This window comes from Diabrotica virgifera, chromosome 1 (genome assembly GCF_917563875.1).
Source record: "Diabrotica virgifera virgifera chromosome 1, PGI_DIABVI_V3a".
In the NCBI taxonomy this organism is placed as follows: Eukaryota; Metazoa; Arthropoda; class Insecta; order Coleoptera; family Chrysomelidae; genus Diabrotica; species Diabrotica virgifera.
Genome location: NC_065443.1, coordinates 91,086,300 through 91,112,064, shown reverse-complemented (window position 1 = coordinate 91,112,064; position 25,765 = coordinate 91,086,300). Strand labels below are relative to the sequence as shown.

General features: G+C 32.0%; 1 protein-coding gene across 1 annotated transcript in view; it reads left to right on the top strand.

Moving 5' to 3' along the window:
• Window positions 1-25,765, top strand: part of LOC114333100 (synaptotagmin-12) — a 175,515-nt gene that overhangs the window by 111,849 nt on the left and 37,901 nt on the right. The window contains exons 5-7 of the mRNA XM_028282931.2: window positions 3,043-3,247; window positions 5,387-5,581; window positions 21,558-21,705. Of these exons, the coding sequence (XP_028138732.2) occupies window positions 3,043-3,247; window positions 5,387-5,581; window positions 21,558-21,705 (548 nt within the window). The remainder of the gene's footprint in view (window positions 1-3,042; window positions 3,248-5,386; window positions 5,582-21,557; window positions 21,706-25,765) is intronic.

Genomic DNA, 25,765 nt, shown 5'->3' with positions numbered 1-25,765 from the left:
TTCCAGCAATAAAATTGCTGCTAAATAACTTTTCCCAAAAATGGCATATTCTCCGAAAATCTGCCCAAAAACATTTAGAACCTCTACTTAAAAAATATTATTTTAAAGCTTTAAAAAGAAATATAAACAATTACCAAAGATGAGGCGCGTTAACTTTTAATAATAATAATTAATATATGTAACAGGTTTTTCAATTAAAAGTTGTTTTTTGACAACAAACTTTAGAGCAAACATGATTTTAGATTGTTATTTAGGGACCGTAAAACATAAGAACAATGTAAATTTGGGATTAGAACGCTGTGGTCACGTTTGGGTCAGGGGTGAGTTCATCTCGCGTAGAACTTTTAATGATCATACTATACCCCAGGAAACGGAGCACTTAAAAATCGAAAAATTACTTCCAGCTATTTTTCAACTGGAATATTTGGGGAAAGTTAGTAGAAAAGGCGTACCATCAATATTACAATATAAAAGATAATGAAAGTAAAACAAAAACAATATATTGCATAATTTAAATAAATTTCAAATTGAGTATACTACAAATAAAATACAACATTAGGAACTGAAGAGGTGTAATCTATTGCATAAGCATATGCCACTCAAATATAGATAAAAATACTTTAGTTACTAATACACGTAATATAAAGAAGAATGTTAACGCTTTTCTTTAGTTTGGATCAAATCTTTAGACGTTAATTTGACTGCCTTTTCTTCAATGCAAATGAATGAAAATTTGCAGATATGTATATGCATTTGCGAGAGCAATACACGAATAGTCAATAAAAAAAATTTTATGTTTATTAATTGGTTAAATAAAAAACGATTTTAATGGAAAATGCTTAAATTCTCTTGTTTTTTACAATGTAGAAACTTGAAACTTTTACAGATTGTAGCTAGTTATATGAACTATACTTAATTTCACTTTTTACGTTAATTGTTTAGGCCCGAAACTTGTGCCCGAAAGTGTTTACGGAAGGACAGGCTTACGTTGCATTAAGCCAAGTGCGATCATTAGAAGAACTGCATTGCGAGAAATTAACAGAGTCTACAGTCTGCAATAGTAAAGTATTAGAAGAGATGGAAAGACTGCGAAAACTGTAATAGGTGTAAATAATGATTTTCACTTAAGAAATGTATGAATAAATTACAGGAAATGTACAATGTATGTATCAAATGCTGAAATAAACGCAAAAAATGTGTCTATCATATACATCCTTTTTTAAACATGCTGATATATTTAATTGTTTGAAAAGTGTAAGACTAAAAAGAAAAAAGAAAAAAATATGAAAAAAAATAATGGCTTAAAATTCCAAATAAAATTCAATGCATCCATGTAAAAGCTGTTGAATATTGCATCATCATCGAGTTCTGAGCTATTCTGAAAATTACAAAGTGGCAAGTATCAAAGAGACAGACAAAAATAGGCGAAGTACCTATATAAAAGCGTGGTAAAAATTTGAAAATTTTAGACCTTACGAAGAGAATGAGATCAAAAATCCTTCTGAGCACCGGTACAGCCATTTGAAATTTGACATTTTTTTCTCAAATGGGATAAACAAATAGAATAAAACTACTTGACCGATCGGGCCCATCTTTTGCATTAATATAGTAACCTCATAAAAACTCACCTTGTGAAATGTGTTTTAATATAAATATTTTTATTGTTTATGTTAATAATTATAATACAATTGATAAAATGTTTACTTTCGGGTTTAATTTGCAATAACTTTTTGTTTTTAAAAATTTTTTAATTTTATTACAGAATCTCATTTAAGAAAACAAGTATTTTAAAGAAAGTTCGCTGTTGAACATTTTCATTCACAAGGCTTAGCTTTTTCACAATATTGAAAACAATGGAAAAAGTCGCTTTTTTTGCTTAAGAATAAACAGTAGCGAGTCATCAATATTTTTGTTCTGCGAACTTTCAACAGTGAGGCAACAGTGCGTCGGTTATTAGAAACTGACAGTGACATTGTATACTATCAAAATAGTTATTTATGAAACAGCTCGTGAAGTATGCTTTTTGCGAACGCACGCGATGTTTAGAGCACTAGCGATAACGGAGCGAGTGCTATACATCGCGTAACTTCGCAAAAAGTACTTCACGCACAGTTTCATACAATATTTTATCTATGATGAACAAATAAAGAAACTGTAACTCTTCGTCACTGGAATTTATTTCTATTCTACAATTTTTAGAACTTTGACATTTAAAAATTCTAACTTCTTTCAAACCACAAAACTGTCAAAACTTTTGTCGTAATTTATGGCTCATTATGTCATCACCATAACAACGCGAAAGTTAAGGATACTTGATTATATGAAAGTGTGTCAAAAACAGTGCGAAAAAGTAAGTTCCATTTAAAATACATTGTTATTTCACGCACACTTTAAACACTTCACGCACTGCTATCTATAATGACAGTTTTCACAAACTAAAAACTTATACATTATATATGACATAGAGTAGATAAACAATAATTTTTATACTCATAGGCGCGAAATGTTGCCGAGTCAGTCACGTTCGATGTCTTGTTATAGAAAATCGATTTTTAGTCGACGCAATGTGGCACAAAATCTAGGCATGGGATAAAAAGTTTATTTGAAGAAAGTGTATTTTTTGTTTTGCTTAATGGCGATACAGGCTCCTTTTTGAAATATTTTATTTAGTTATAGAGTAATTTCCACATACTAACATATTTCTCAAGTCGGGGTCTGTACCACCATTCTTTATTATATTACGAATATGTGTGCCAAATATCTCGACAAAATTTTACAAATTATAGCCGCAATCTTGCTCCCTCATTAATTGCTACCTGTTGATCGCTACTATATGCTCTTAAATGTTAATAAAAAAATCATGATGCATTAAAAATTTCGATATTCACGAAATGGTACGCCTTTTTTATTGCTTCCCGAGATATGCCAGTTGAAATCTAGCGCCAAGTAATTCTTAGATTTTTCAAGTACATTTTTGTCTTCTTTTTCTGCGGTATTAACTAAATTTTACGTTCTGACTCTCCAATTACATTTATTTTGCAGGTGTATATATCCAACAAGGACAGCACATAGGTTCTCTTGATTTGCCACCAATTCCAGTGGCATGCGAGGAAACAGAAGTGGTGCCTGTGGCTCTAAAAAGAGCTATATCGTGTGATAGCGTGTGTTCTGACACCTCAGTCGGACTGGGTGATTTAGAAATGTTAAACATTACTGGGTATTTATGTATAGGCCTAGAATACGACAGGTATGTATATTATATTGAGATTCGTTTAGTTTATTCTGTTGAAAGTTGTTAGTTTGTAATACAAACAAATTAAAAAAATGAAAATTTCTTGTTGTCATTATTAACACACTCTGGGATTAACAGTGGCGAATTTAACATACTTACTGCAGTCAGACAGGGGTGCCTCCTTTATCCGTTGGTTTTTAACATTTTTAAACTAGACTGCGACGTAAAAGGTATATAATGGACGTTAACCACATGCCTATACAATCTACACTCACCGGCACAAAATTCCGCAACTCAAAATTTTTAATTAAGTTTGACAATTTATAAATTTATTATTTGTGCTCCGATTTTTAAGATTATTGCACCAGTTTGTAGGTACATGTATTGGTATTGTTTGGTATTATTCCGGTAAAACAAAAATTTTGCTTGCATGGCATTATACAGGGGTGAATGGATCCGTTGTATTTTCCCCTAAATTTAAAAAATTCTGTGGAAAATGGAAGAGCTGCTTTTGTTTCATAGTCCTGTCATATTATCCCAGAGGCATTGCTAAAATTGTATTTTTTGAATTATCCGAATATTTTTTTTCTTGTAAGAGCTGTACCAATTTTTGTAAATAAAAACACTGATGGCCTCATAAAATAGAGGTGGAATTGATAAGATTAGAATGACCCGCATGCAGCCCAGAATTAAGCATTTATGGTATGAATTAGAAAAGCTATTTGCCGTCATCCTAGGCATACATAAAATTTGGTACAATCCTGGCCCTGGTAGAAGAATATCGGGCTATTCCCCAGGCAAGGATAACACATATTTATTCGATGCCAAACAGATTGCGAGCAGTCGTTGCTGCAAAAGGTGGACATACCCGCTATTGAATTGTTTTGTTTTGTTGTTAATTTTGTTTTGTTTTTTTAATTTTAGTGCGTTTCATATTTTTAATTAAAAAAAAATCATCAAAGCAGTGTTTTTATTTACAGCTCTTACAAGAAAAGAGATAATCAAATAATTCAAAAGGAGTATGAAACAAAATCACCCCTTCAATTTATCCATATAATTTTTTAAAGTTAGGAGCAAATACAACGCTTCGATTCACCCCCGTATAATGGCATCGAAGCAAAAAAATTTTGTTACCGGAATAATAACAAACGACATCAATACATATACCTACAAACTGATGCAAGAGTCTTGAAAATTGTAGTACAAATAAGAATCAGAATAATCTAAGAATTTATAGATTGTCAAGCTTAATCAAAAATTTTGGGTGGCGGAATTTGGTGGTGAGTGTAGAATACGCCGATGATATCTGCGTCTTAGAACAAAGGTTCAAAGATGTGGCTGTCCAACTGGGAACACTTTCCACTGAATCCAATAAAATTGGTTTAAAAATCAATATTATTAAAACCAATTCTATGAGAACTAATACAAGAAATAACATACTATTTACTATTAACAACATGTAGATAAAAAATGTTGAAAATTTCACGTATCTTGGAAGTGTTATTACAAAAAGTTGAGGTACAGAAGACGATATTCGTATGAAAATACGAAAAGATTAACAAGTATTCAGCATGCTCAACCTTGTTTGGAGGTCTGTCCGGTATACAAAGACAAAGATCCAAATAACATTGCAGTCAAATATCATGTCTGTTCGGCCCTACCGACATAAAACCTGAAAAGTGACAAAAACCTTTACAGACAAACTGCAGGTCTTTGCATCTGCAATTGATTGTATTTTCTTGCCCAACATCATTAGAAATAAAGACCTGCTACACCTGAGCGAACAGAAGAGGGTATAAAATGAAATACATTCCAGAAACAGAAGAAGGCCAGGCCACATATTCCGAAAAAAATAGCTCCAATATTCCAAAGCCTGTCCTAAAGTCCTTGGAATCCCCAAGGAAAAAAAAGAGGTCGCCCAGCACAAACTTGGAGAATATCAGTCACGGACGAGATAAGAGATCAAGGAAAGTCTTGGAATGAGGTGAAGACCTTAGCGCAACATAGAACTCAATGGCTCGTTTTCACTGAAACTATAATTTGCTCCACATATTAGTTAAGAACCCCCACATAGACTTCAAGGCATACAATTATTGTAATTTTAACATTGAATTATAATGTTTTGTATGATATAATTTTCTATTTTTGTTGCAGCGAATGTTGGGATTTAGTTGTTAATGTTCTTGAAGCAAAAGAGTTGCGTGGCATTGTAAAAAAAGATGACAATCTAGACACGTATGTCAGAGTGACGCTGCTACCAGACAAAGAAGCAACCATACAGACCAAAGTATATCGTAGTTCAGGAAGTCCTAGCTACAAAGAGAGGTTCCTGTTTTCTATGAATCCAAGGTATGTCATAAATAGGCTATTGATTATGTTCAAAATAAGAGAGCTAAAGGCAACTACAACGTTAATGGGATTTTATTTCTCGTACGGTCAATGGACCTCTATATTTGAAAAAACCGGAAAGTACTACCATTTAGATGGGTGTGTTTTTGAGAAAGGGGCGAATTAGTCCCTAGGCTCAGGGTGAATTAGGGTGAGTTATATGCACTTTTGGCACAAACATGTCTACAGGAAAATTGTTCCAGGTTAAATTTGTTATCGAAATATCACATTTTAAGGTCAAAAATATTGTATTTTACACAAATATATTCAAAAGAAAAGCAAGAAAAAAAAACACCCAAGAAAGCAATTTTGGTATTTGCTTCATAACTTTTTTCTTCGGGGATATGGGTATAGGTATTGCTTCAGCGAAAAATAGCTTCAATGCTTTCTCCTTAAAATGACGTTTAGTAAATATCACTAGGATTTATATTTTCCGAAATAGGATTTTCAAATTTAGCCGCTCACAGCATTTTTGGGCCATTTTTCCCATTATTTTGCAAACATTGTTCTGTAACTTTTTTCTACGCATTTCTATATACGTACGTATATTCTGATGGTACGTTTAGCAGAAATAGAAGTCAATTACCTTTAAAATGGTATAATGTATTTAGATGTGTGACTATTATCATGCAAGTTATGATTTTTCAAGATTTTATACTTTTAATGATTTTTGATATTTTTTATGATTATTGTTTAAATTTCTTATTCTGGCTATTTTTCTTGTACATTTAGGTATATACATTGTGCAATAAAAAAATCTTATTTTTTAAACGCTTTTATTTAGTTCAATAGTTTGCGTCAAATCTTTAGAGGTTAATTTGGGTGCCTTTTCTCCAATGCAAATGAATTAAAATTTGCAGACCTATGCATTCGCGGGAACAATACACGGATATTCAATAAAAAAATTTTTTATGTTTATTCATTGTTTTACTTTAAAATGGGGTATTGCAAAAAATTCTAGGACTATTCTTAAACAAGATATCAGTAGGATATCCAAGAGTATCTGCAATTTGAAAAAAGTTTATTTTTTATTTTTTTTTTAATTAGAAGAATATAATTACATATTATAACATAATTTCATAATTTTTAATTCCAAATAACTTTTCTTAATAACACTTTTCGGTATTGTGAAATATAAAGGTACTTTACTCTTGATTGAACGAAATTTATAATTTTTAACATACCTCGTACACTATTGATAAAATTTTATATCTGATGATTGCATCCTAGGTTTTAGATTATGCAGAGCATTTTATAAAGAATACTTTTTTTTTCGTTAAGTTAATAATAAAATGGTTTTCCATATTTTATGATTCCAACTTAGTGGGACCTGTAGCATGTGTATATGTCACATTTTAAGCAATCATATCTTGTTTAAAAATAGTTCTAGAATTAAATTTACAATTCACCTTTGTAAAGTGAAGAAAATAGGATTTCTTTTTTATTGCACAATGTATATACCTAAATATACAATAAAAAAAGTTATAATAAGAAATTTAAAAATAATCGACAAATATATCAAAAGTCATTAATATTAGGAAAAATTTTCCAAAAACCAAATCTTCCTTAAAAATAATCATATAGCCTTCTACAATAAAGCATTTTAAAGGTAATTGACTTTTCTTCCTACTAAAAAAAGTTACAGAACAATGTTTGCGAAATAACAGGGAAAATGGGCCAAAATCGCTTTGAGTAACGAACTTTGAAAAATAATATTTAACACAGAAAACATCTTTTTAAAGAGGAAGGATGAAAGTTTTATTTTCTGTGAAGTAACACCTATACCTATATCCCAATGGGAAAAATTTATGGGACAAAAAACAAAATTGCTATCTTTCGTGTTGTTGTCTTGCTTTTTTTGAATATATTTTTGCAAAAAAAAATATTTTTGATTTTAAAATGTGATATTTTGATAGAAAATTTAACCTGGACCAGTTCTCCTGTAGACATGTTTGTACCAAAAGTGCATAGAACTTACCTTAATTCGCCCTGTGCCTAGGGATTCCCTAATTCACCCCTTTCTCAAAAAGGCACCCCTTTAAATGGTAGCACTCCGCAGTTTTTTCATATTTAAAAATCCACTGATTATATTAAAGAATAAAACCCTGTTAACGTTGTAGTTCCTTTCTAAAATACATAAATAATAGCCTAAAAATTATTTATTATTTATTTTATGTTGGCGGATTTTATGATATATTGTGTTTATGAATGCATAGTCAGAATGAGGCTCAGAATGAGACGATTTGTTGTCATTTTTCATTTCTTGGCTAATGGTTTTTTCAGAAATGTATCAAATTCAGAGTATAGCCATTTAATATTATTTTAGAAGAGTTGTATATATTGTTGAGTAGGTATCTTTATGCTTAGGTTATATTGATTCATCCTTCGTCGTCCATCAGATTGAGTAGTTCTGCTTGTATATTATCAGGGCCTTCTGCACCTGCACCTTCACCTGCTGAAACATTCTAGGCCCAACATTTAGCTCCTCTTTTATCTCAAAAATGTTTTCTTTTTAAAGATGATCATCAAAAGTTTTTCTAGGTGTTCTTTCAACATTCTCATTTTATTTTATTTTTCCAAGATGATATTTTCGTCAAAATCAGTTAGATTTTCTATCTGTATCTGCATAAGCAACTCCTATATCGGATGGCAAAGTGCTATATCTACTTGATTCTTCTTTACGGTGTCGAAGCCTGGACTGTTAATGTTGACATAATCAGAAAGCTGAAACCTTTTGAGATGTGGCTTTTTAGAAGAATTTTGAAAATATCATGGACCACTTTTGACCTCCATTAAAAGGCGACAGACAGCATATTTGGATCACATAAGTACTTAGGAATGATAAGTATAATTTATTTATACTCACATAAGAGTTATTGCAGCTGATTATAAAGGGTAAAATCTAAGGAAAAAGGTGTCCTGGTAGACGACAAATATCCTAGCTGAAAAACATTCGCGACTGGACCGGGTTAAACACACAGACGCTTTTAAAGATACAGACGAATTTGCAATAGTTATAACCAACCGGCTCAAAATTCGGAACACACGATCACCTATAAACAGTAAAAACCTTAATAGAAAAATCAATAGAATATAACAGATCACTGGTACTTATCTTCTTAGACTTTCACAAGGCCTTCGACATTGTGGAATTAGACAACATTATAACTGCTCTGAACAATAGTATAGTGTGGCAGATTCGTGCAAATATTATAAGAATTGTGCATTTAATGATAGAAGCATATCATTTGGACCACATATACTACACATATAAAGGTTAAAATTTAGATAGGAGGCCATCTCAGATTTTGCCTTTTACAAAAATGGCAAGGATTCAAAATGGCGACTATACATATGTGACTAATAGCACGATAACTTTTAAACTAGACTTTAGATTTCAACCAAATTTGGTTTATAGGTTCTTTTTTTGATGTAAAAGATTGAGGTCTTGAACCGGAAGAATAGGTTTGCCAGAAGTTGTGTTTTTATTTGTTTTTATGTAAAAATATGTTGTTGATAGAAGCATATCATTTGGACCACATATACTACACATGTAAAGGTTAAAATTTAGATAGGAGGCCATCTCAGATTTTGCCTTTTACAAAAATGGCAAGGATTCAAAATGGCGACTGTACATATGTGACTAATAGCACGATAACTTTTAAACTAGACTTCAGATTTCAACCAAATTTGGTTTATAGGTTCTTTTTTTTATGTAAAAGATTGAGGTCTTGAACCGGAAGAATAGGTTTGCCAGAAGTTGTGTTTTTATTTGTTTTTATGTAAAAATATGTTGTTGTTTTTTTCTATTCTTTCACCCTGTATGTATTAATTTTTCAAAAAGTTAATACGGCCATTAAAAAGAGCGTAAAAATATTTTTTAAGAAATATTTTTAACTATTTAGTTGTGTTAATTACCATTTAATAATTGCAAAACGTATCTTCACATGTACCTATATGCGGCAGATTCGTGCAAATATTATAAGAATTATTGTGCATTTAATGGTAGAAGCATATAATTTGGACCACATATACTACACATTAGCCCAGTAAATGAACGGGAAATTCGGCGATACCGTGTAATTTTCAGGGGCAACTCCGAATTGCATGAAAATTTGGATTTAGGTTCTACTTACCCTCCACTTCAAAGTTGAAATTGTGCCGTTGGTTGCTTTTACTTGGGGGGTGACAGTCACCTCGTCTCGGGGGTGAAAAAACATACGTTCAAGATAAGACCGGAAATGGATAAATTGACTGATTTTAAGCAACTTTTGTTCTATAGAGTTTTTTACTTAAGTCAATACTTTTCGAGTTATTTGCTATTGAAAATGTTGATTTTTCGACAAAAAAACTACGTTTTCAGACGGTTTTTCGCAAATAACTCAAAAAGTAAATATTTTATCGAAAAAAATATCCTTAGCAAAAGTGTGTGTGTGTGTGCTATCGGATTTCTTGACTGTGGACTTAATCCATTAGCCGAACCAAATTTGTTTACTAACTAAAATCTTAGAGATATCTGTTATACTCTCATTATATTTTTGAATATGAATGACCTATTTGATAATAATGATTTACAAATATAAGTACTTATTATTTTAATGATAGCTTCTTTCATTTTTTTTTTTTTATTTTATATATATATACACACATATTTTTTTTTTATTATTATTTTTTTTTCTTTTTTTTCTTTTTTTTTTAATTATTTTAATTTATTTTTTTTTTGTAATTTATTTATATATTTTTTTTTATTTTTTTATTTATTTATTATGTGTTTTTTTTTTCTTTTTTTCCTAACCTAAGGATTATTAACTGGGATACATAAGTGCTCAGGGGTCTTTCAGAGCAAAATCAAACAAGACCAGACCACGGAAAGGAGGGTCAACAAATGGGGTAAACAAAGGTAACTTATATATATAATTTCACAATTTTAGTTTTATATTATTAATGTGTTTAATTAGGATCTCGTAGATACTTTTATCTTTTGTAGCAATCAGTGTTTGTAAACTAAAAGGTTTTCTTATGTGTTGTTTAGTATGAATTTGATTTATAAAATGTTCTACTTCTTTTTCTTTTAGTTTGCAATCTAATATCATATGTTCTGCGGATCCTAATTCTCCACATTCACAACAGTTTGTGTCAGACAATCCTATTTTATATTTATGTTCTGGAACTAAGGAGTGACCAAACCTAAGTCTACATATATATGATATGAGGACCTTGTTGCCTTGATAATCACTAAACCAGCCTTTAGATGGAATATCTGTTTGAATACTTTTATAATACAGTCCCTTTTTGGAGTTGGTATACCATTCTTTCCAGTTATTCATTTTGTTGTTATTAATATAAGCATATGCGTCATTTAGTGTTAGCTTATATTCACAGTTAGTTTCTAGTTCTGTAGCACTCTTTGCTAGTTTGTCTACAATTTCATTGTGTTTTAAATTGCAATGAGCTTTTATCCAGCAGAAAGATATTTCTTTGCCTTTGGCTTTGAGTTCGATAAAGTTTCTTATTATTTCTATAATAATATGATTGTTATGTCCTGTCCACTTTTCCAATTTACTTAGAGCACTTTTGCTATCTGACAGTATTACGAATCTATTGTTGTTATTGTTGATCGTGGCTATGTATTGCATTGCTTTCAATATTGCTATTAGTTCGCCTGTAAATACCGTGGTATCTTCATCCAGTCCTATTCCTTCTTTGTACTGTGTTTTAGGGTCCCATATGGCAGCAGCAACTTTAGAGTTAATCTTTGAGGCATCTGTATAAATTTGGTAATACTGTGGGCATAGTGTTTCTATATCTGCATTAAACATAGAGTTCCTTAAATTCGCTGGAAAGTTCGAATAATCTTTCATGTAAATTGGCTGTATATTAGGAGTGCTATTTAGATATATTTGAAATGTGGGTGATATTTTTGATGTGTATAATTTATTTTTAAATTGGCGCAAGCTGTTATATGTTTCAGCAAGTAGTAAAGAAGGTTTTTTCTTCCAGTATTCACTCGTTAGGTCATGTATAAAAAGTTTTTGACACTTATCCCCTATTAAACTCTCTTTAGCAATACTTTTAAGTATAAACTTTTCGCATAGAGTTTTTCTTCTTAGGTATAGTGGTGGTTCATTACACTCTATACTTAAATTTGACAATGGGGTGCTTATGAGAGCTCCGATAGATAATCGAAGGCATTTATTTGATAACACGTCTACTTTTTTAAGATGAGTTTTGGCTGCCTGATTATAAAATATGCATCCATAATCTAAAATAGATCTTATGTATGATCTGTACATTATTAATGAAATATTGGCATCTGCTCCCCAAGTTATGTGACTTACTGCTCGTAATGCATTATAACCTTTTTCAGCTCTTGTCACAACGTATTCAATATGGTCTTTCCAGCTCAGTTTTCTATCTAATATCATCCCCAAATACTTAATTTTAGGTTGAACTTTGAACTGGACGTTTTGTATTTTTACTAGTTCGGGAAGTTTTTGCTTTCTGGAGAATATGCAAATTTGTGTTTTATTTAAAGATATTGTTAAATTTAAGTGATACAAGTCTTCAAGTAAACAACTGTATACTTCATTTATTATTTTGCAGCCCTTTTCTATCTCGTTTTGGTCTACGTAAATACATATGTCATCTGCAAACTGTAATATTTTACCTTGGGTACTATTTGATATGCTTTTACCTATATCCGAAGTATAAATAGCATATAATATTGGGCTTAGAATACTTCCTTGAGGTATCCCAATGTTTGATATTCTGGGACCTAATAGTTTATTCCCAATTTGGATATACAAGATTCTATTACTGTAAAGTTTATAAATTCTCCAGCATAGTATATCTGGGATTCCTATTTTCTTCATTTGGTGATACAGGCTTACCAGATTAACATTGTCATATGCATTTTCGACGTCTATAAATGTAGCTACAACTGACTTATTAGTAGAAAATGAGTTGTAAACATCTAGTACCAAGTGTGATAAGTTTTCCATTGTTGAACATGATTTTCGGAATCCAAATTGTGCTGGAGAGAGTCGAGAATTTTTCTCCAGCCAAAATTCTAATCTTTGTTTAATCATTCTCTCCAATGTTTTCAAGATACATGACGATAGCGAAATGCCTCTGTATGAATCAGGACAATTTGCGGGTTTGTATTGCTTGAGAATTGGGACTATAATATATTCTTTCCATGAGTTTGGAACTTCCATGCTTGTCCATATGCGGTTTATTATATTTAGTAGTTGTATTTTTCTTTGGATAGGCAAATTATATAGCATACTATAGTGAATACTGTCCTTTCCTGGAGCTGAGTTGTTATTGTTTTTTAAACAATTTTTAAGCTCTTCCAAATTAAATAATTCTGTTAGAAATTTACTGTCTTCAGTGATTGTACTGTTCGTTGTACATGTAATTTCTTCCTCTAGGACCCAAGGTCTGGCAATTTTGTTAAAGAATAGTTCGATCCATTCATTTTCAACTATTGGATTTTTAGGTGGATTATAGGCGTTTTTTAATTTTCTAATCTCACTCCATATTTTACCTATCGGTGTATTTTTGTTCAAACTATTACATACATTTTTCCATGAGGCTCTTTTACTATTTAAAATAATTCTTTTTTTATATGCTTCTGCTTGCTGATATTTTAAGTAATTTTCGTGATTAGATATTCTTTTAAATTGTAAAAAGGCCTCTTTTTGTAGTCTAATAGCCTCCCTACATTCATTATTCCACCATGGTTTATTAAATTTTGCATTGGTCACTTTTCTCTTCTCTGGAATGCTAATTTTACTAGCATCATTTATAGAATCATAAAACATTTGATATTCTTGTTCTGTATTTTGTCCTATATTGTCTTTTTGTTTATTGCTTAACAAGTAAGAGAAAACTGTCCAATCCGCTTTTTTAATATCCCATTTAATTCTATTTCTAATTATATCATTATTATCAAAACAGGTATTTACATTACTATCATGTGCAAATTCGATAACTACTGGATAATGGTCTGAACCCAGACTCATATTTTCTGTGTGCCAAGAGCATTTATAATAGATATCTCTTGAGCAAATTGTTAGATCTATAGCTGACTTATTTTTATTCATGGACCTCCGAATTAATGTTTCCGAACCGTCATTTAAGAAATTAAGTCCACATTCTTCCATAGCTTCAAAAAGATTTATCCCTTCGCGATCAGTTTCATCACATCCCCATATTTTATTATGGCAATTGAAGTCTCCCCCCACTAAAAATGGTTTGTTTAAACTATTAAAGAACCTGACCCACTCATTTTTCGATATACCTAGTTTAGGTTTTGCATATAGAGAATATAGATTTAAAATATTTTGATTTAAAATGACTTGTACTGCAACACACATTACATTATTTATTTTATAAAAATCTAAGTTATTCTGAAAATTTATGTTTTTATTTAATAATATTGCGACCCCTCCAAAACCTTGCGGTCTATCTTCGCGAAATATATTATATCGAGAAAAATTTATGTTTGTGTTTGGTTTCAACCAAGTTTCACTCAATAATATAGCCAAAAATTTATTTTCAAATATATATTTTTCGAAATGTCCCTTATTGTGTATTATCGATCGTGAATTCCACTGTAAGATTTTTTTACTTGTTAGATCCATTTAAAAATTTTTCTAGACTATCTTTAAATTCTTCCATAATTTGTTTATTTTCTGTCGGCAAAAGTTTTTTACCTAATATATTTTTAAAAATTGTTAATATATTTTCACTAAGGTTTTTGTTTGTTGTTTGGTTATTTTGTGTTACCTGTTTGTGATACATTGGAATATTCTTAGGAATTGGTAGAGGCGGGTACGCAGAGGTGCTAGGATTGTTTAAAATATTTTCATGTTCTTCCGAATATGGGTAAACCGATTTATTTTGAGTGGCTTCGCTCCATTTTCTTTTTGTTGTTATTGTATATCTATTTCCTGCATTTGATGTTTTTAAGGCTGAGGTATAACTATTACTGTATTTTAATTTTGCTTCTTCAAATGCCATATTTTCGTTTACCATAAGATATTTGATAGCCTTTTGTTTCTCAAACTCAGGACATTTTGCTCGGTCCAGTGCTGAGTGTTTTCCAAAACAGAATAAACAAGTAGGCTCTGTTAACTCACATGCTTCAGATTCATGCTCCTGTCCACATTGTCCGCATCTTTTTTTCCCTCTACATTGACCAGTGACGTGGCCATACCTTAAACAATTTAGGCATTGTATTACTCTCGGTATATAGGTTTCGACTTGATATATCATTCTCTCAATGATAACTTCTTTTGGTATCATTTGTCCTCTAAAAGTCACCACTATCGTACCCGTCTCTATCAGCTCGTTGTTTGATTTTCTTTTCATTCTTTTTACACTTAATACCTTAAAATTACCATATTTACAAACAATAATGTCCTTTAATTCGTTTTCTGAGATACCTTTATCGACCCCTTTAATTACTCCACTTTTTTGTACCATAAAATTAGGAATGTATATGTCATAATCTTTTTCTAATAAATTTTTACTATCAATTAAAATATTTGCGCTTTTATATGAATTACATTCAATTCTAACTTTATTTCTACCAATAACGCTGATGTGAACTATATTATCTCTTACCGTAGGTTCTGCAGAAAGCACAAGACGCGCGGTGGCGATTCGATGTAGACGGCCAATGTGCCCGTTTCGGTTTTGTAAATAGACAAAATACGGTCCTTGGTCTCCTTGTGTATATTTATTTTTAATAGGTTTAATTAGCAACTGGTTTTCATTAGAATTATTGTTATCGCTTACCTGATAAACTGGAAAAAAGTTATTTGATTGTGTTTTTGCTACCTTTTGTACCTGTGAACTTGCATTTTGACTTATTTGTGTTTGTTTTTCCTCCTGATCCAGTTCCATATTATTAATATTTATCGTCCCTCCCCGATCGGGTGGATGTCCTTTGCCAATGGTATTGACTTCCATTTTATTAATTACCGACTCACCAAAACTAATTTTCACCGATCACACACGCAAAAACGAACTGTTCGCTTCGAATGCTAAATCGATACTGTAGCAAAAGTGTAGCTTATAAAAACCCAATAAAATGGTTTATCAGTAAAGTCTATCGATCAAATAAAAAGAAAGTTGTAGCTCATGAAAATTACGTTCTTATTCGTCTAATTCCAAATCGATTACTTCAAGGTGAAATCACCGAAAAATTAAGCACTTTTCGGGAAAAACCCATTGTAACTTTTTTAAAGTGTTTATAAAAATCTTTGTTTTAATTGTTAACAAAAGCTTTAGCATTAAAAATAAGCGAGTTACGCTCAAAATAAAGTTGGCTTTTTTTTTGTAAAAAATCATGAAAATCTCGCCGTGTTTAGCTCCCCAAATTAAATTAATCGCTACAGCTTTACAAACAATTTACTTACCTATCTATTTTTTATATGATCTGTCAGTCTCACCGGTTTAAAGTGTTTATTTTTGAAAGGGTTATAATTGAGAAAGCTTGAATGGGTCACTAATCACGAGTGTATGCAATTTTTGAACAGCCATATCTTAACCAATTTTTGTCTTATGGAGAAACAAAATGAAACTAGCATATTTTATTTATAATAGCAAAACCTACATTTTTACTCTTTAAGATTTTTCTTATCACTAATACTTTTTAAGTTATTTTGAAAAAATGAAATTTTTCAAAAATTTTTAGAAATTTTTTTTTAATATAAAACCAAATGTTTTCAGAAATAAGTAGTTCAAACCAATCAAACTTACAGATCATATAAACAATACACATACAGTTAAAATAGATGGTAAAGCCAAACGATTAATTTCATTTAGGGTGCTAAATAGAGGGAGGTTTTCACGATTTTTTTTTACCAAAAAAAAGGGGCCTACCTTTTTTTTTCAGTGTAACTCGTTTATTTTGATGATGTAAACTTTTGTAAAAAACAAATAATAAACTTTTTTCGATACTTTAAAAATGTTAATAAGGTTTTCCCGAAAAACGCTTATTTCTTCGGCGATTTCGCGTTGAATTATTTGATTCGGAATTAGACGAATAAGAACGTATTTTTCATGAGCTACAACTTTGCTTCTACTCAATTTGTAGACTTTACTGGTACACCGTTTTTTTCGTTTTCTTATAGGCTACACTTTTGCTAAAAATATTTTTTTCGATAAAATATTTACTTTTTGAGTTATTTGGGAAAAACGGTCTGAAAACGTAGTTTTTTTTTTGTCGAAAAATCAACATTTTAAATCGCGAATAACTCGAAAATTACTGACTTACGTAAAAAACTTTATAGAACAAAAGGTGCTTAAAATAAGTAAATTTCTCCATTTCCGGCCTTACTTTAAACACGCGTTTTTCACCCCCCGAGAAGGGTTAAATGTCACCCCCCAAGTAAAAGCAACCAACGGCACAAATTCAACTTTGACGTGAAGGGTAAGTAGAGCCTAAATCCCAATTTTCATGCAATTCGGAGTTGCCCCTGGAAATTACACTCCAAAATGGTCATTTATTGGGCTACATATAGAGGTTCTTTAGATGCGAGGTCGTTTCAGTTTTTGTTGACTAATAGCACGATAACTTTTGAACGAGATGTCAGATTTCAATCAAATTTGGTATAGAGGTTCTTTTTTTGATGAGTAATATCGAGGTCTTGAACCGGAAGAATCAGTTTACCAGAATTTGTGTTTTTACTGTTTCTTTTTATGTAAAAATATTTTGTTTCTTTTTCAATTCTTTCACCCTGTATATATTAATTTTTCAAAAAGGCAATACCGGCGTTGAAAAGAGCGTAAAAATATTTTTTAGGAAATATTTTGAACTCTTTAGTTATATTAATTACCATTTAATAAATGCATAACCTATCTTCACATGTAGGTACCTATGCAGGTGCGGCAGATTCGTGCAAATAATAATATAGTCCTTTTCATGACCATTTTTCATTGCGTAACAGTTTTTCGATTTCTCTCTAACGCATTAAATTGTATGTGACAGAAAAAAAGGCACGTCGGTGATTACTTTGGTAATTATTCTAGTTCGGTGATTATTCTAGTTTTCGATAGATGGCGCCATAATCAAAAAAGAATTATTTATTAAATAAAATAATAATATTATCAATATAATCTGTACAATCTATAAGACTATACAAATCAAAGAAAATACCATTTTATAAATGCAATAGACACAATTGATTTGTTTTTATTCCTAATTGAAAATAAAATTTGACAACTATCAGATTTAACTAAAATGTCATATTAGAATAAATGTCATAAATGTGTATTATCACGAACTTACCTTTTTTTCTATAATGTGTGACGCACTGAAAAATGGTCATGAAAAGGAAAATATAAGAATTATTGTGCATTTAATGGTAGAAGCATATAATTTGGACCACACATACTACACATATAAAGAGTCAAATTTAGATATGAGGCCATCTCACATTTAGTCTTTTTCAAAAATGGCGGGCATTCAAAATGAATCTACGGCCCATAGGTATGGGCTATTCCACGAATATACGACTGTCTTGGATTATCGCGACAACGCATATTTTAGCGTGCAACATAAGAAGTGCGAAAGTAAATGGCTCTGATAATTGTTCCAATAAACAACAATGTATTTTGCAATTTACTTTCGTTCTTCATAATTTGCACAGTAAAATATTCGTTGTCGAGATAACCCACAACAGACGTATGTTCGTGGAATAGGGTATACATGTGAACATACGTTATGCATTTACTAAATGGTAATCAACACAACTGAAAAGTTCAAAATATTTCCTAAAAGATATTATGTTTACGCTCTTTTCAATGACGGTATTGCCTTTTTGAAAAATTTATATATACAGGGTGAACTAATTAAAAAAGGAACAACATATTTTTAAATAAAAAAAAAACAGTAAAAACACAAATTCTGGTAAACCGATTCTTCCGGTTCATGACCTCGATACTATTCATCAAAAAAAACCTATATACCAAATTTGGCTGAAATCTGACGTCTTGTTCAAAAGTTATCGTGCTATTAGTCACATAATGTATAGTCGCCATTTTGAATCCCTGCCATTTTTGTAAAAGGCAAAATTTGAGATGGCCTCATATCTAAATTTGAACCTTTATATCTGCAGTATATGTGGGCCAAATTATATACTTCTATCATTAAATGCACAATTGTTTCACATATTGCCTGCACTAGTAGAATAGACTACCGGTTTGCAAAGTTAGTACAAACATTATACCAAAACGCCACAATGCCTGTAAAACTACATGATACCACCAGAGAAATTCATATCAAGCGAGGTGTGAGACAGGGCGACACTCTCTCATCTAAATTATTTATAACGGTCCTCGAATACGCCTTTAAAATGCAAAAGTGGAAAAATAGAGGAATAAAAATAGATGGAGAAATGCTCAATCATCTGCGTTTTGCCGACGATATAGTACTTATTACCAAAGATCTGGGTGAAGCACAACAAATGCTACAAGAAATAGAAAACGTATCTTCAACAACAGGTCTAATAATGAATATCAGTAAAACCAAATTTATGACAAATTTAGTTTCCAGCGAACACATAACCATCCAAAATCAAGTGGTAGAATTGACAGAAAAGTACATATATCTAGGTCATGAAATCAGAATAGGCAAGAACAATTAGACCTGCGAATTTAAACGACGAATAACACTTGCTTGGGCGGCGCCGGCGTATGGTTCACTAAGAGACACCTTTAAGAGCAACATCTCGATAGGTAGGAAAAGGAAGACATTTGAACAATGCGTTCTTCCTATTATGACATATGGAGCAGAAACTCTCACACTCACAAAAACAAGAGCACTAAAAATGCAAGTGGCACAAAGACGCATGAAAATATTGATTATCAGCTTGACAAAAAAAGACAAAATAAGGAACCAAGACCTAAGAAAAGAACAAGTATCCTTGATGTCACAAGAATTGGGCAGGTCACATAGCGAGACTGAAAGACTCAAGATGGTCCAGAAAACTAATTGACTGGCACCCAAGAGAAGATAAACGCAGCAGAGGACGACCACCAACACGCTGGATGGACGAGATTAAACGGATATCCAAGAAATGGCAACAAGACGCACAGAACCATGGAGATTGGCGAAAAATGGGAGAGACCTATGTCCAGCAGTGAACAGAAGAGGTTGCATGATGATGATGATGATGATGATGATGATGATGATGATGATGATGATGATGATGATGATGATGATAGCCAACCTTCATTAGTGGAGACGGTACTAGAAGAAGAAGAAGAATCTGTATTAGTTCACCTTGAAGTTCTTTTACTCTCTTTCCATTGCTTTTTTCACTTTATCTTTCCTGATTTTCTTTTTATTGTTATATATATCGCTTCATACCTGTCCGAGTCATATTTGGCTCTTGGTCTTTGATCCCTCAGCTTCAGGATCTTATGTGACATCCATGATTTTTTATTAATGTACTCGTATCTACCTTTAACTGGTTTACCTTTAAATTTTGAAATATTTCTGTAATATGTTTGATCTTTTGTTCTTCATTAGTTTCGTCCTTGATCGTAGTCACATGCTAGTTTAACGTAGATTGGACTTCCATTTTCTATTAAGGTCATTCAACGTACGTATATCGTATGCTTGTAATTTCCATTTCTGCGTTTTTAAGTTTAATTCGGAATATTTCTACAAGTGGAACGTGGTCTGTTTTCATTGTTTTCATGTCTGCTCTCGGATAAGCCTTGACAGACACACCTAAAGCTTTTTTGGAATCTTCTCTTTCTCTCTCTTTTGTCTTCCCTCTTTATGGAGAATTGGACATTGACATATTAAGCGTAGACTCGGCATACTCACCAAAAAATCGTAACGCGGAAACTGCATCGAAACAGTCGATCGGTGGTATATCTATCTCTTTTAACCAAGCGATCCCGCACATGTGACTGACAAAGATGGCTAGACCACTCAATCCTATGTCGACGTTACACCTCGATGCATTGAGTGGCATATTTTAAAGGTCTTTTCAAGCACTACAAAAGGTATTCGAAGCATTATACACCTAAAATCGACCGTTTCTCTGTTATTTCAAGTTGAATACACCGATTTGAGCATGCATCAAAAAACAAACTCTTTTCACCTACCATATCTCTTTTTGTATTATAAACAGAGGATTTATGAAGGAACGGGTCTCTTTGTTTTTTTATGCTACAAAATGTTTTATATAGATAGTTTTTTTAGTTAGATGCATAGTTTTTAAGGTATTCGCAAAAAACCGTCCGAAATGGTGTCATTTTTCAATAAAAATGGTCATTTTTAAACCACGAAAACTATATTGAGTACTCAAAAGTATTGAGTTTTCAAAAAAAATATATAGAGCAGTTTTTGATTAGAATTAGGTTCTCTAGCCACTTCCGTGGTTATTTTGACCAAACAATTTTCCACCCCTTGAAGAGGTAAGAACCGCCCCCAAGATAAAAGCACCATAGTATATAGAGTAGATTTTAAATTAGGAGATAAGTAGAGGCTAGGCCCAAAATTTCATTAAAATCGATGCAGTAGGATATAATTCGGAGGTAATATCCTGCTCTTATTCTCATTGACTGGCGTAAGGCTAAAACGTCAAATAATGAACTTTCAAATTTTGCAATTTTAATTTATTGTAAACGGTTTGTTAGTTACGAGTACTTTATAACAAAGAAACTCCAAACTAAATTTACCAAAAATTTAATGTTAAAAACTTAAAATACATGTATCTGGATGGAAAAATATTCAAAAGATTAAAATTGCTTGAATATTTTTAAATAAACCTTCAAAAGAAATTTCAACTTCCAGCATATTTTAAATCCGCAAACTCTTTTTACAGTCCAATGAAAACCAAGAGCGGCCAAGTTTCTGCATAGAATAAAAGCGTTTTTAAAGTGTGTAAAAGTTTCTTTGTTTTAGGGAACAATCACAAAGGATACTGTCCTTTCACGTATATTCAACAGACTTTTTATCGCATACTTTAGTAGGAGATGGGGAGATTCGATTGTCTGATGTGAGTTTAAGACAACCCGTAACGACGTGGGTGACACTAACGGATACGGGACAGGTAATTTAATACTTCAAATTGTTCTCTAATTTTTATTAAGCTGGGATCGAGCGGAACGTGGTGTGACACGCCTTGGAAAATAGAAAATATGTAATAGAAAAAGATAAAAACTAAAGACGGGAATTAACGCAACGTGATATTATAGTGTTATTTCCCTCAGAATTTGTGATTTACCATCCTTGACCGTATAGGCGAGCGGCACACCCCTAATTTGAGACTTAGAAATCGAAAAAGCGACCATGATAGGTGAATGGCAAATTTTTGGTCACTCTTTATATTTTCGAGGTCGCTGAATTCGAATATGAAGTTTATTTTTATCTAGAATTGGTGGAACATGTTCAAAAATTAAATTTTATGCAAAAATGCGAAAAATCAATTTTTACGATTTTCCATATTTACCTCACTGTATCTTTGGTCGCTGTAAATATTTTCTTTTGAAAATTTTACTGTATCATCTTTCGAGTATTTAGATAATCATGAGCTTTGTCCAGAATGTTGAAACGAATCAAAAGAGTAATTGTTAGTTTTTAAACATTTTGTCGTCAGATTTCGTTAGTTTCATATTTACTTAAAAAAGTTGAGTGACAAACTTTTTAGTTTATAATCTTAACCAACACAGCAATAAAAATTAAATCATGAGGAAGTTTTCTGGAAAGTATCAAGTCAAAATATGCAATAAGAAAAAAGTTATGTGACTCTATAGACGAGTGGCACTCTTCAAAAAAAAACGCTTATTTCTCGAGATACTGACCACGGTGTGGTGAATGACTAATTTTGGTCATACTTTATGTTTTGGATGGTGCTGAAAACGAAAATGAGGTTTATTTTGAATTTTATGTGGGGAAACATTGCCAAAATCGCAATTTTAACCTAAAAATAAAAATAAATCACATTTTTCTTAAAATTAAAAGTTGAATTATTTTTTCCTATAAAACATTTTATTCTTTGTACCCTACATTTTAACATAAACTTAATTAAAAAGCTAAATTTCAAATTTTGTCACTCAACTTTTGCGATTAAACTTTGAAATTCAGGAATCTGCACCTTTCACTTTCAACAATTCATACATTTTATTATAATGACAAGGAAAGATTAAAACAGGTACCAGTGCCTTCAGAAAGGTAAGAAGTCTATACTATAAAAATTTCAGAAAAAAGGAGTAAAATGGAACAGTTATTAAACGCAAAAAATGTGATTTCATTTTTTCTATTTTTAAGGTAAAATTACGATTTTGCCAATGTTTCCCCACGTAAAATTTAAAATAAACCAAATTTTCGTTTTCAACACATCAAAAACATAAATTGTGACCAAAATTAGCCATTCACCACACCGTGGTCATCACACCACACAGAATCTCGAGAAATAAGCGTTTTTTGTGGTGTGCCGCTTGTCTATAAAGTCACATAATTTTTTTCTATTCCATATTTTGACTTAAAATTTTCCAAAAAACTTCATCAATTATGTTTTATTGTTGTTTAAAATACATATACATACGAACATATTATGTTCGTTCGCAGAGCCTGACACGGACTTGTAGTCATGGCATGTTCCGCTTTTCATCGACTAGTCCCTGACTGTCTCTGCGAATCCACTTATTAATTTCCTCCCAGCGGTGACATAAACGTCAAAATCCTGAAATGGCCTATTTCAGAAAATACTACAGATTTTACAAGGGTGGCCTTTTTAGCAGATTCCTGTTTCGTTTGACGTGCCACACAGAGTTTTTAAGTATATCATGACAAATTCCTGTGTTATATTATCCTGTGTTATATGTTTGTACTTCTGGTAGGGAAACCTTGTTCAAATCTCACACATATAAGCTGGGTTAAAATATTTGTCACAAGTCAGAGTTTTCAATCTAATAAAATATAAATTAATATTAAATTAAAAACCTTACAGGAGCAAAAGAGGATGAGGGAATTCTAAAATTTGCAATTCACATCTCACCTGTCCAGCGCGGGAAAATTCCAAAGAAAAATGGACTCCCATACACTCATATAGGAGTAAACTAACAAAAATAAAAAATGAATAACTATTTTCATTTCGTTGCAAAACCAGAAGCACTCTGACCGGTTTCAAACCTGGCTATTTTATCATCAAATAATGCATATATAGCTATCTCTAAACAAACTAAAATAATTCAGATGACCAGCCTCGAATTGCAACTAACGAAATGGCATGGGTGTCTTAGCGACATCTGCTAGAAACAAGTCAAAGTTTTCAATGTAGTAAAATATAAAATAATATTAAATTAAAAATCTAATTGGAACCATTTTCTGGTTACATCCCGTGGCTTCTAAAAATGTAAGTAAACGGATGCTGAAGCAAAAGAAGATGAGGGAATTCTAAAATTTGCAATTCACATCTCACCTGTCCAGCGCGGAAAAATTACAACGAAAAAGGGCTCCCGTATACTCACATACGCAACCAAAAACAGGTTTTTGGGGTCGCTAAATAAGAACACGCCATCAGAACTGACCCTCGAAGTACCTGGTGCCGTTTAACTGCTAAGGCACGTCATCCTCTGGAGTTTCGATGATTTTCGGCACTTAACTGATGCAAACAGATTACTCGGGGGTATATGAGGTTGCTAAACGCAAATGAAGAGTACAGGGGAAAAACAAGGAATGTCACATTTTATACATATTGAGATAAACACCAATAAAGGTTTAATTCTTATGATACCTAAAAACTACTTAGGAGATTCTTAGCAGAATTCTAGCAATTCTTATTCTATAATCTTAATATAATATGAATATATGAAGAGTACAGGGGAAAAACAAGGAATGTCACTTTTTCATGAATTTGGCTTTTCTCGCCATGTGGTAGCAAAAACTGAGTACTATCGACTAGATCAATTCAGAACAATAACCAGAAAGATCAGTCTATATAAATTTTTTATAAATTTCCATTCAGGCGATGGACCAGGATTTTCCGCACGTCACTGGACAAAAATAAGGAATGTTGGCAGTTTTTTGGTGCATTATTAAATTAAGATAATAATATAGATTAGATTATATTAAGATTATAGACTAATTATTGCTAGAATTATGCTAAGAATCTCCTAAGTAGTTTTTAGATATCCTAAGAATTAAACCTTTATTGGTGTTTATCTCAATATGCATAAAATGTGACATTCCTTGTTTTTCCCCTGTACTCTTCATATATTAACTTATTAATTCAATGATGCACAAAAAAACTGCTAACATTCCTTATTTTTGTTCAGTGGCGTGCGGACAATGCTGGTCCTTCGAATGGATAAAAATTCTTAGAAAATTTATATAAACTGATCTTTATGTTTATTGTCTTGAATCGATAGAATAGTCGATGGTACTCAGTTTTTGCTACCACATGGCGAGGAAAGCCAAAATTAATGAAAAAGTGACATTCCTTGTTTTTCCCCTGTACTCTTCAAATGCGCCATCGGAACTGACACACGGAGTACCTGCTCCCTACGGTCACTGCTAAGGCATGTCATCTTCGGGAGTTTCGAGAGGTTTCGGTACTAAATGCATGCAAATAGATTACTCGAAAGTTTTTGGGGTCTCTTAATTAATAATTGGGGTCTCTTAATTAATTCGCCATCATAACCGACACCGGAACACCTGGTGCCTAGAGTCACTGCTAAGGTATGTCATATTCTGTAATTTTGAAGTTTTTTGTGCATCAGGTGCACCGGAGGTCGGTTTTGTGGCATATTCTTGTTGATCGACCCCAAAAGTTTCCGAATCTATTTGCATTAATTTAGTGTCGAAAACCTCCGACACCCCTGATGACGTGCCTTAGCAGTGACCCTGGGCACCAGGTGCCCCGGTGTCAGTTATGATGCCATATTCGTATTTAGGGACCCCAAAAACAAAATCTGACCCTTAATTATACTGATTTTGACATGCTTATGCCTATGCCCTTTTGGATGCATTTTATGCGCTGTAAGTACAATTTAAGAATTTTCACCCATGTTTCTATTGTAGACTTTTTTATAGACATCGACGTCGCGTCGCGTCGTTTCGAACTCAATGAAAAAAGTTGTTAGTCGATAGGTACTTTTAAAAATCAATGT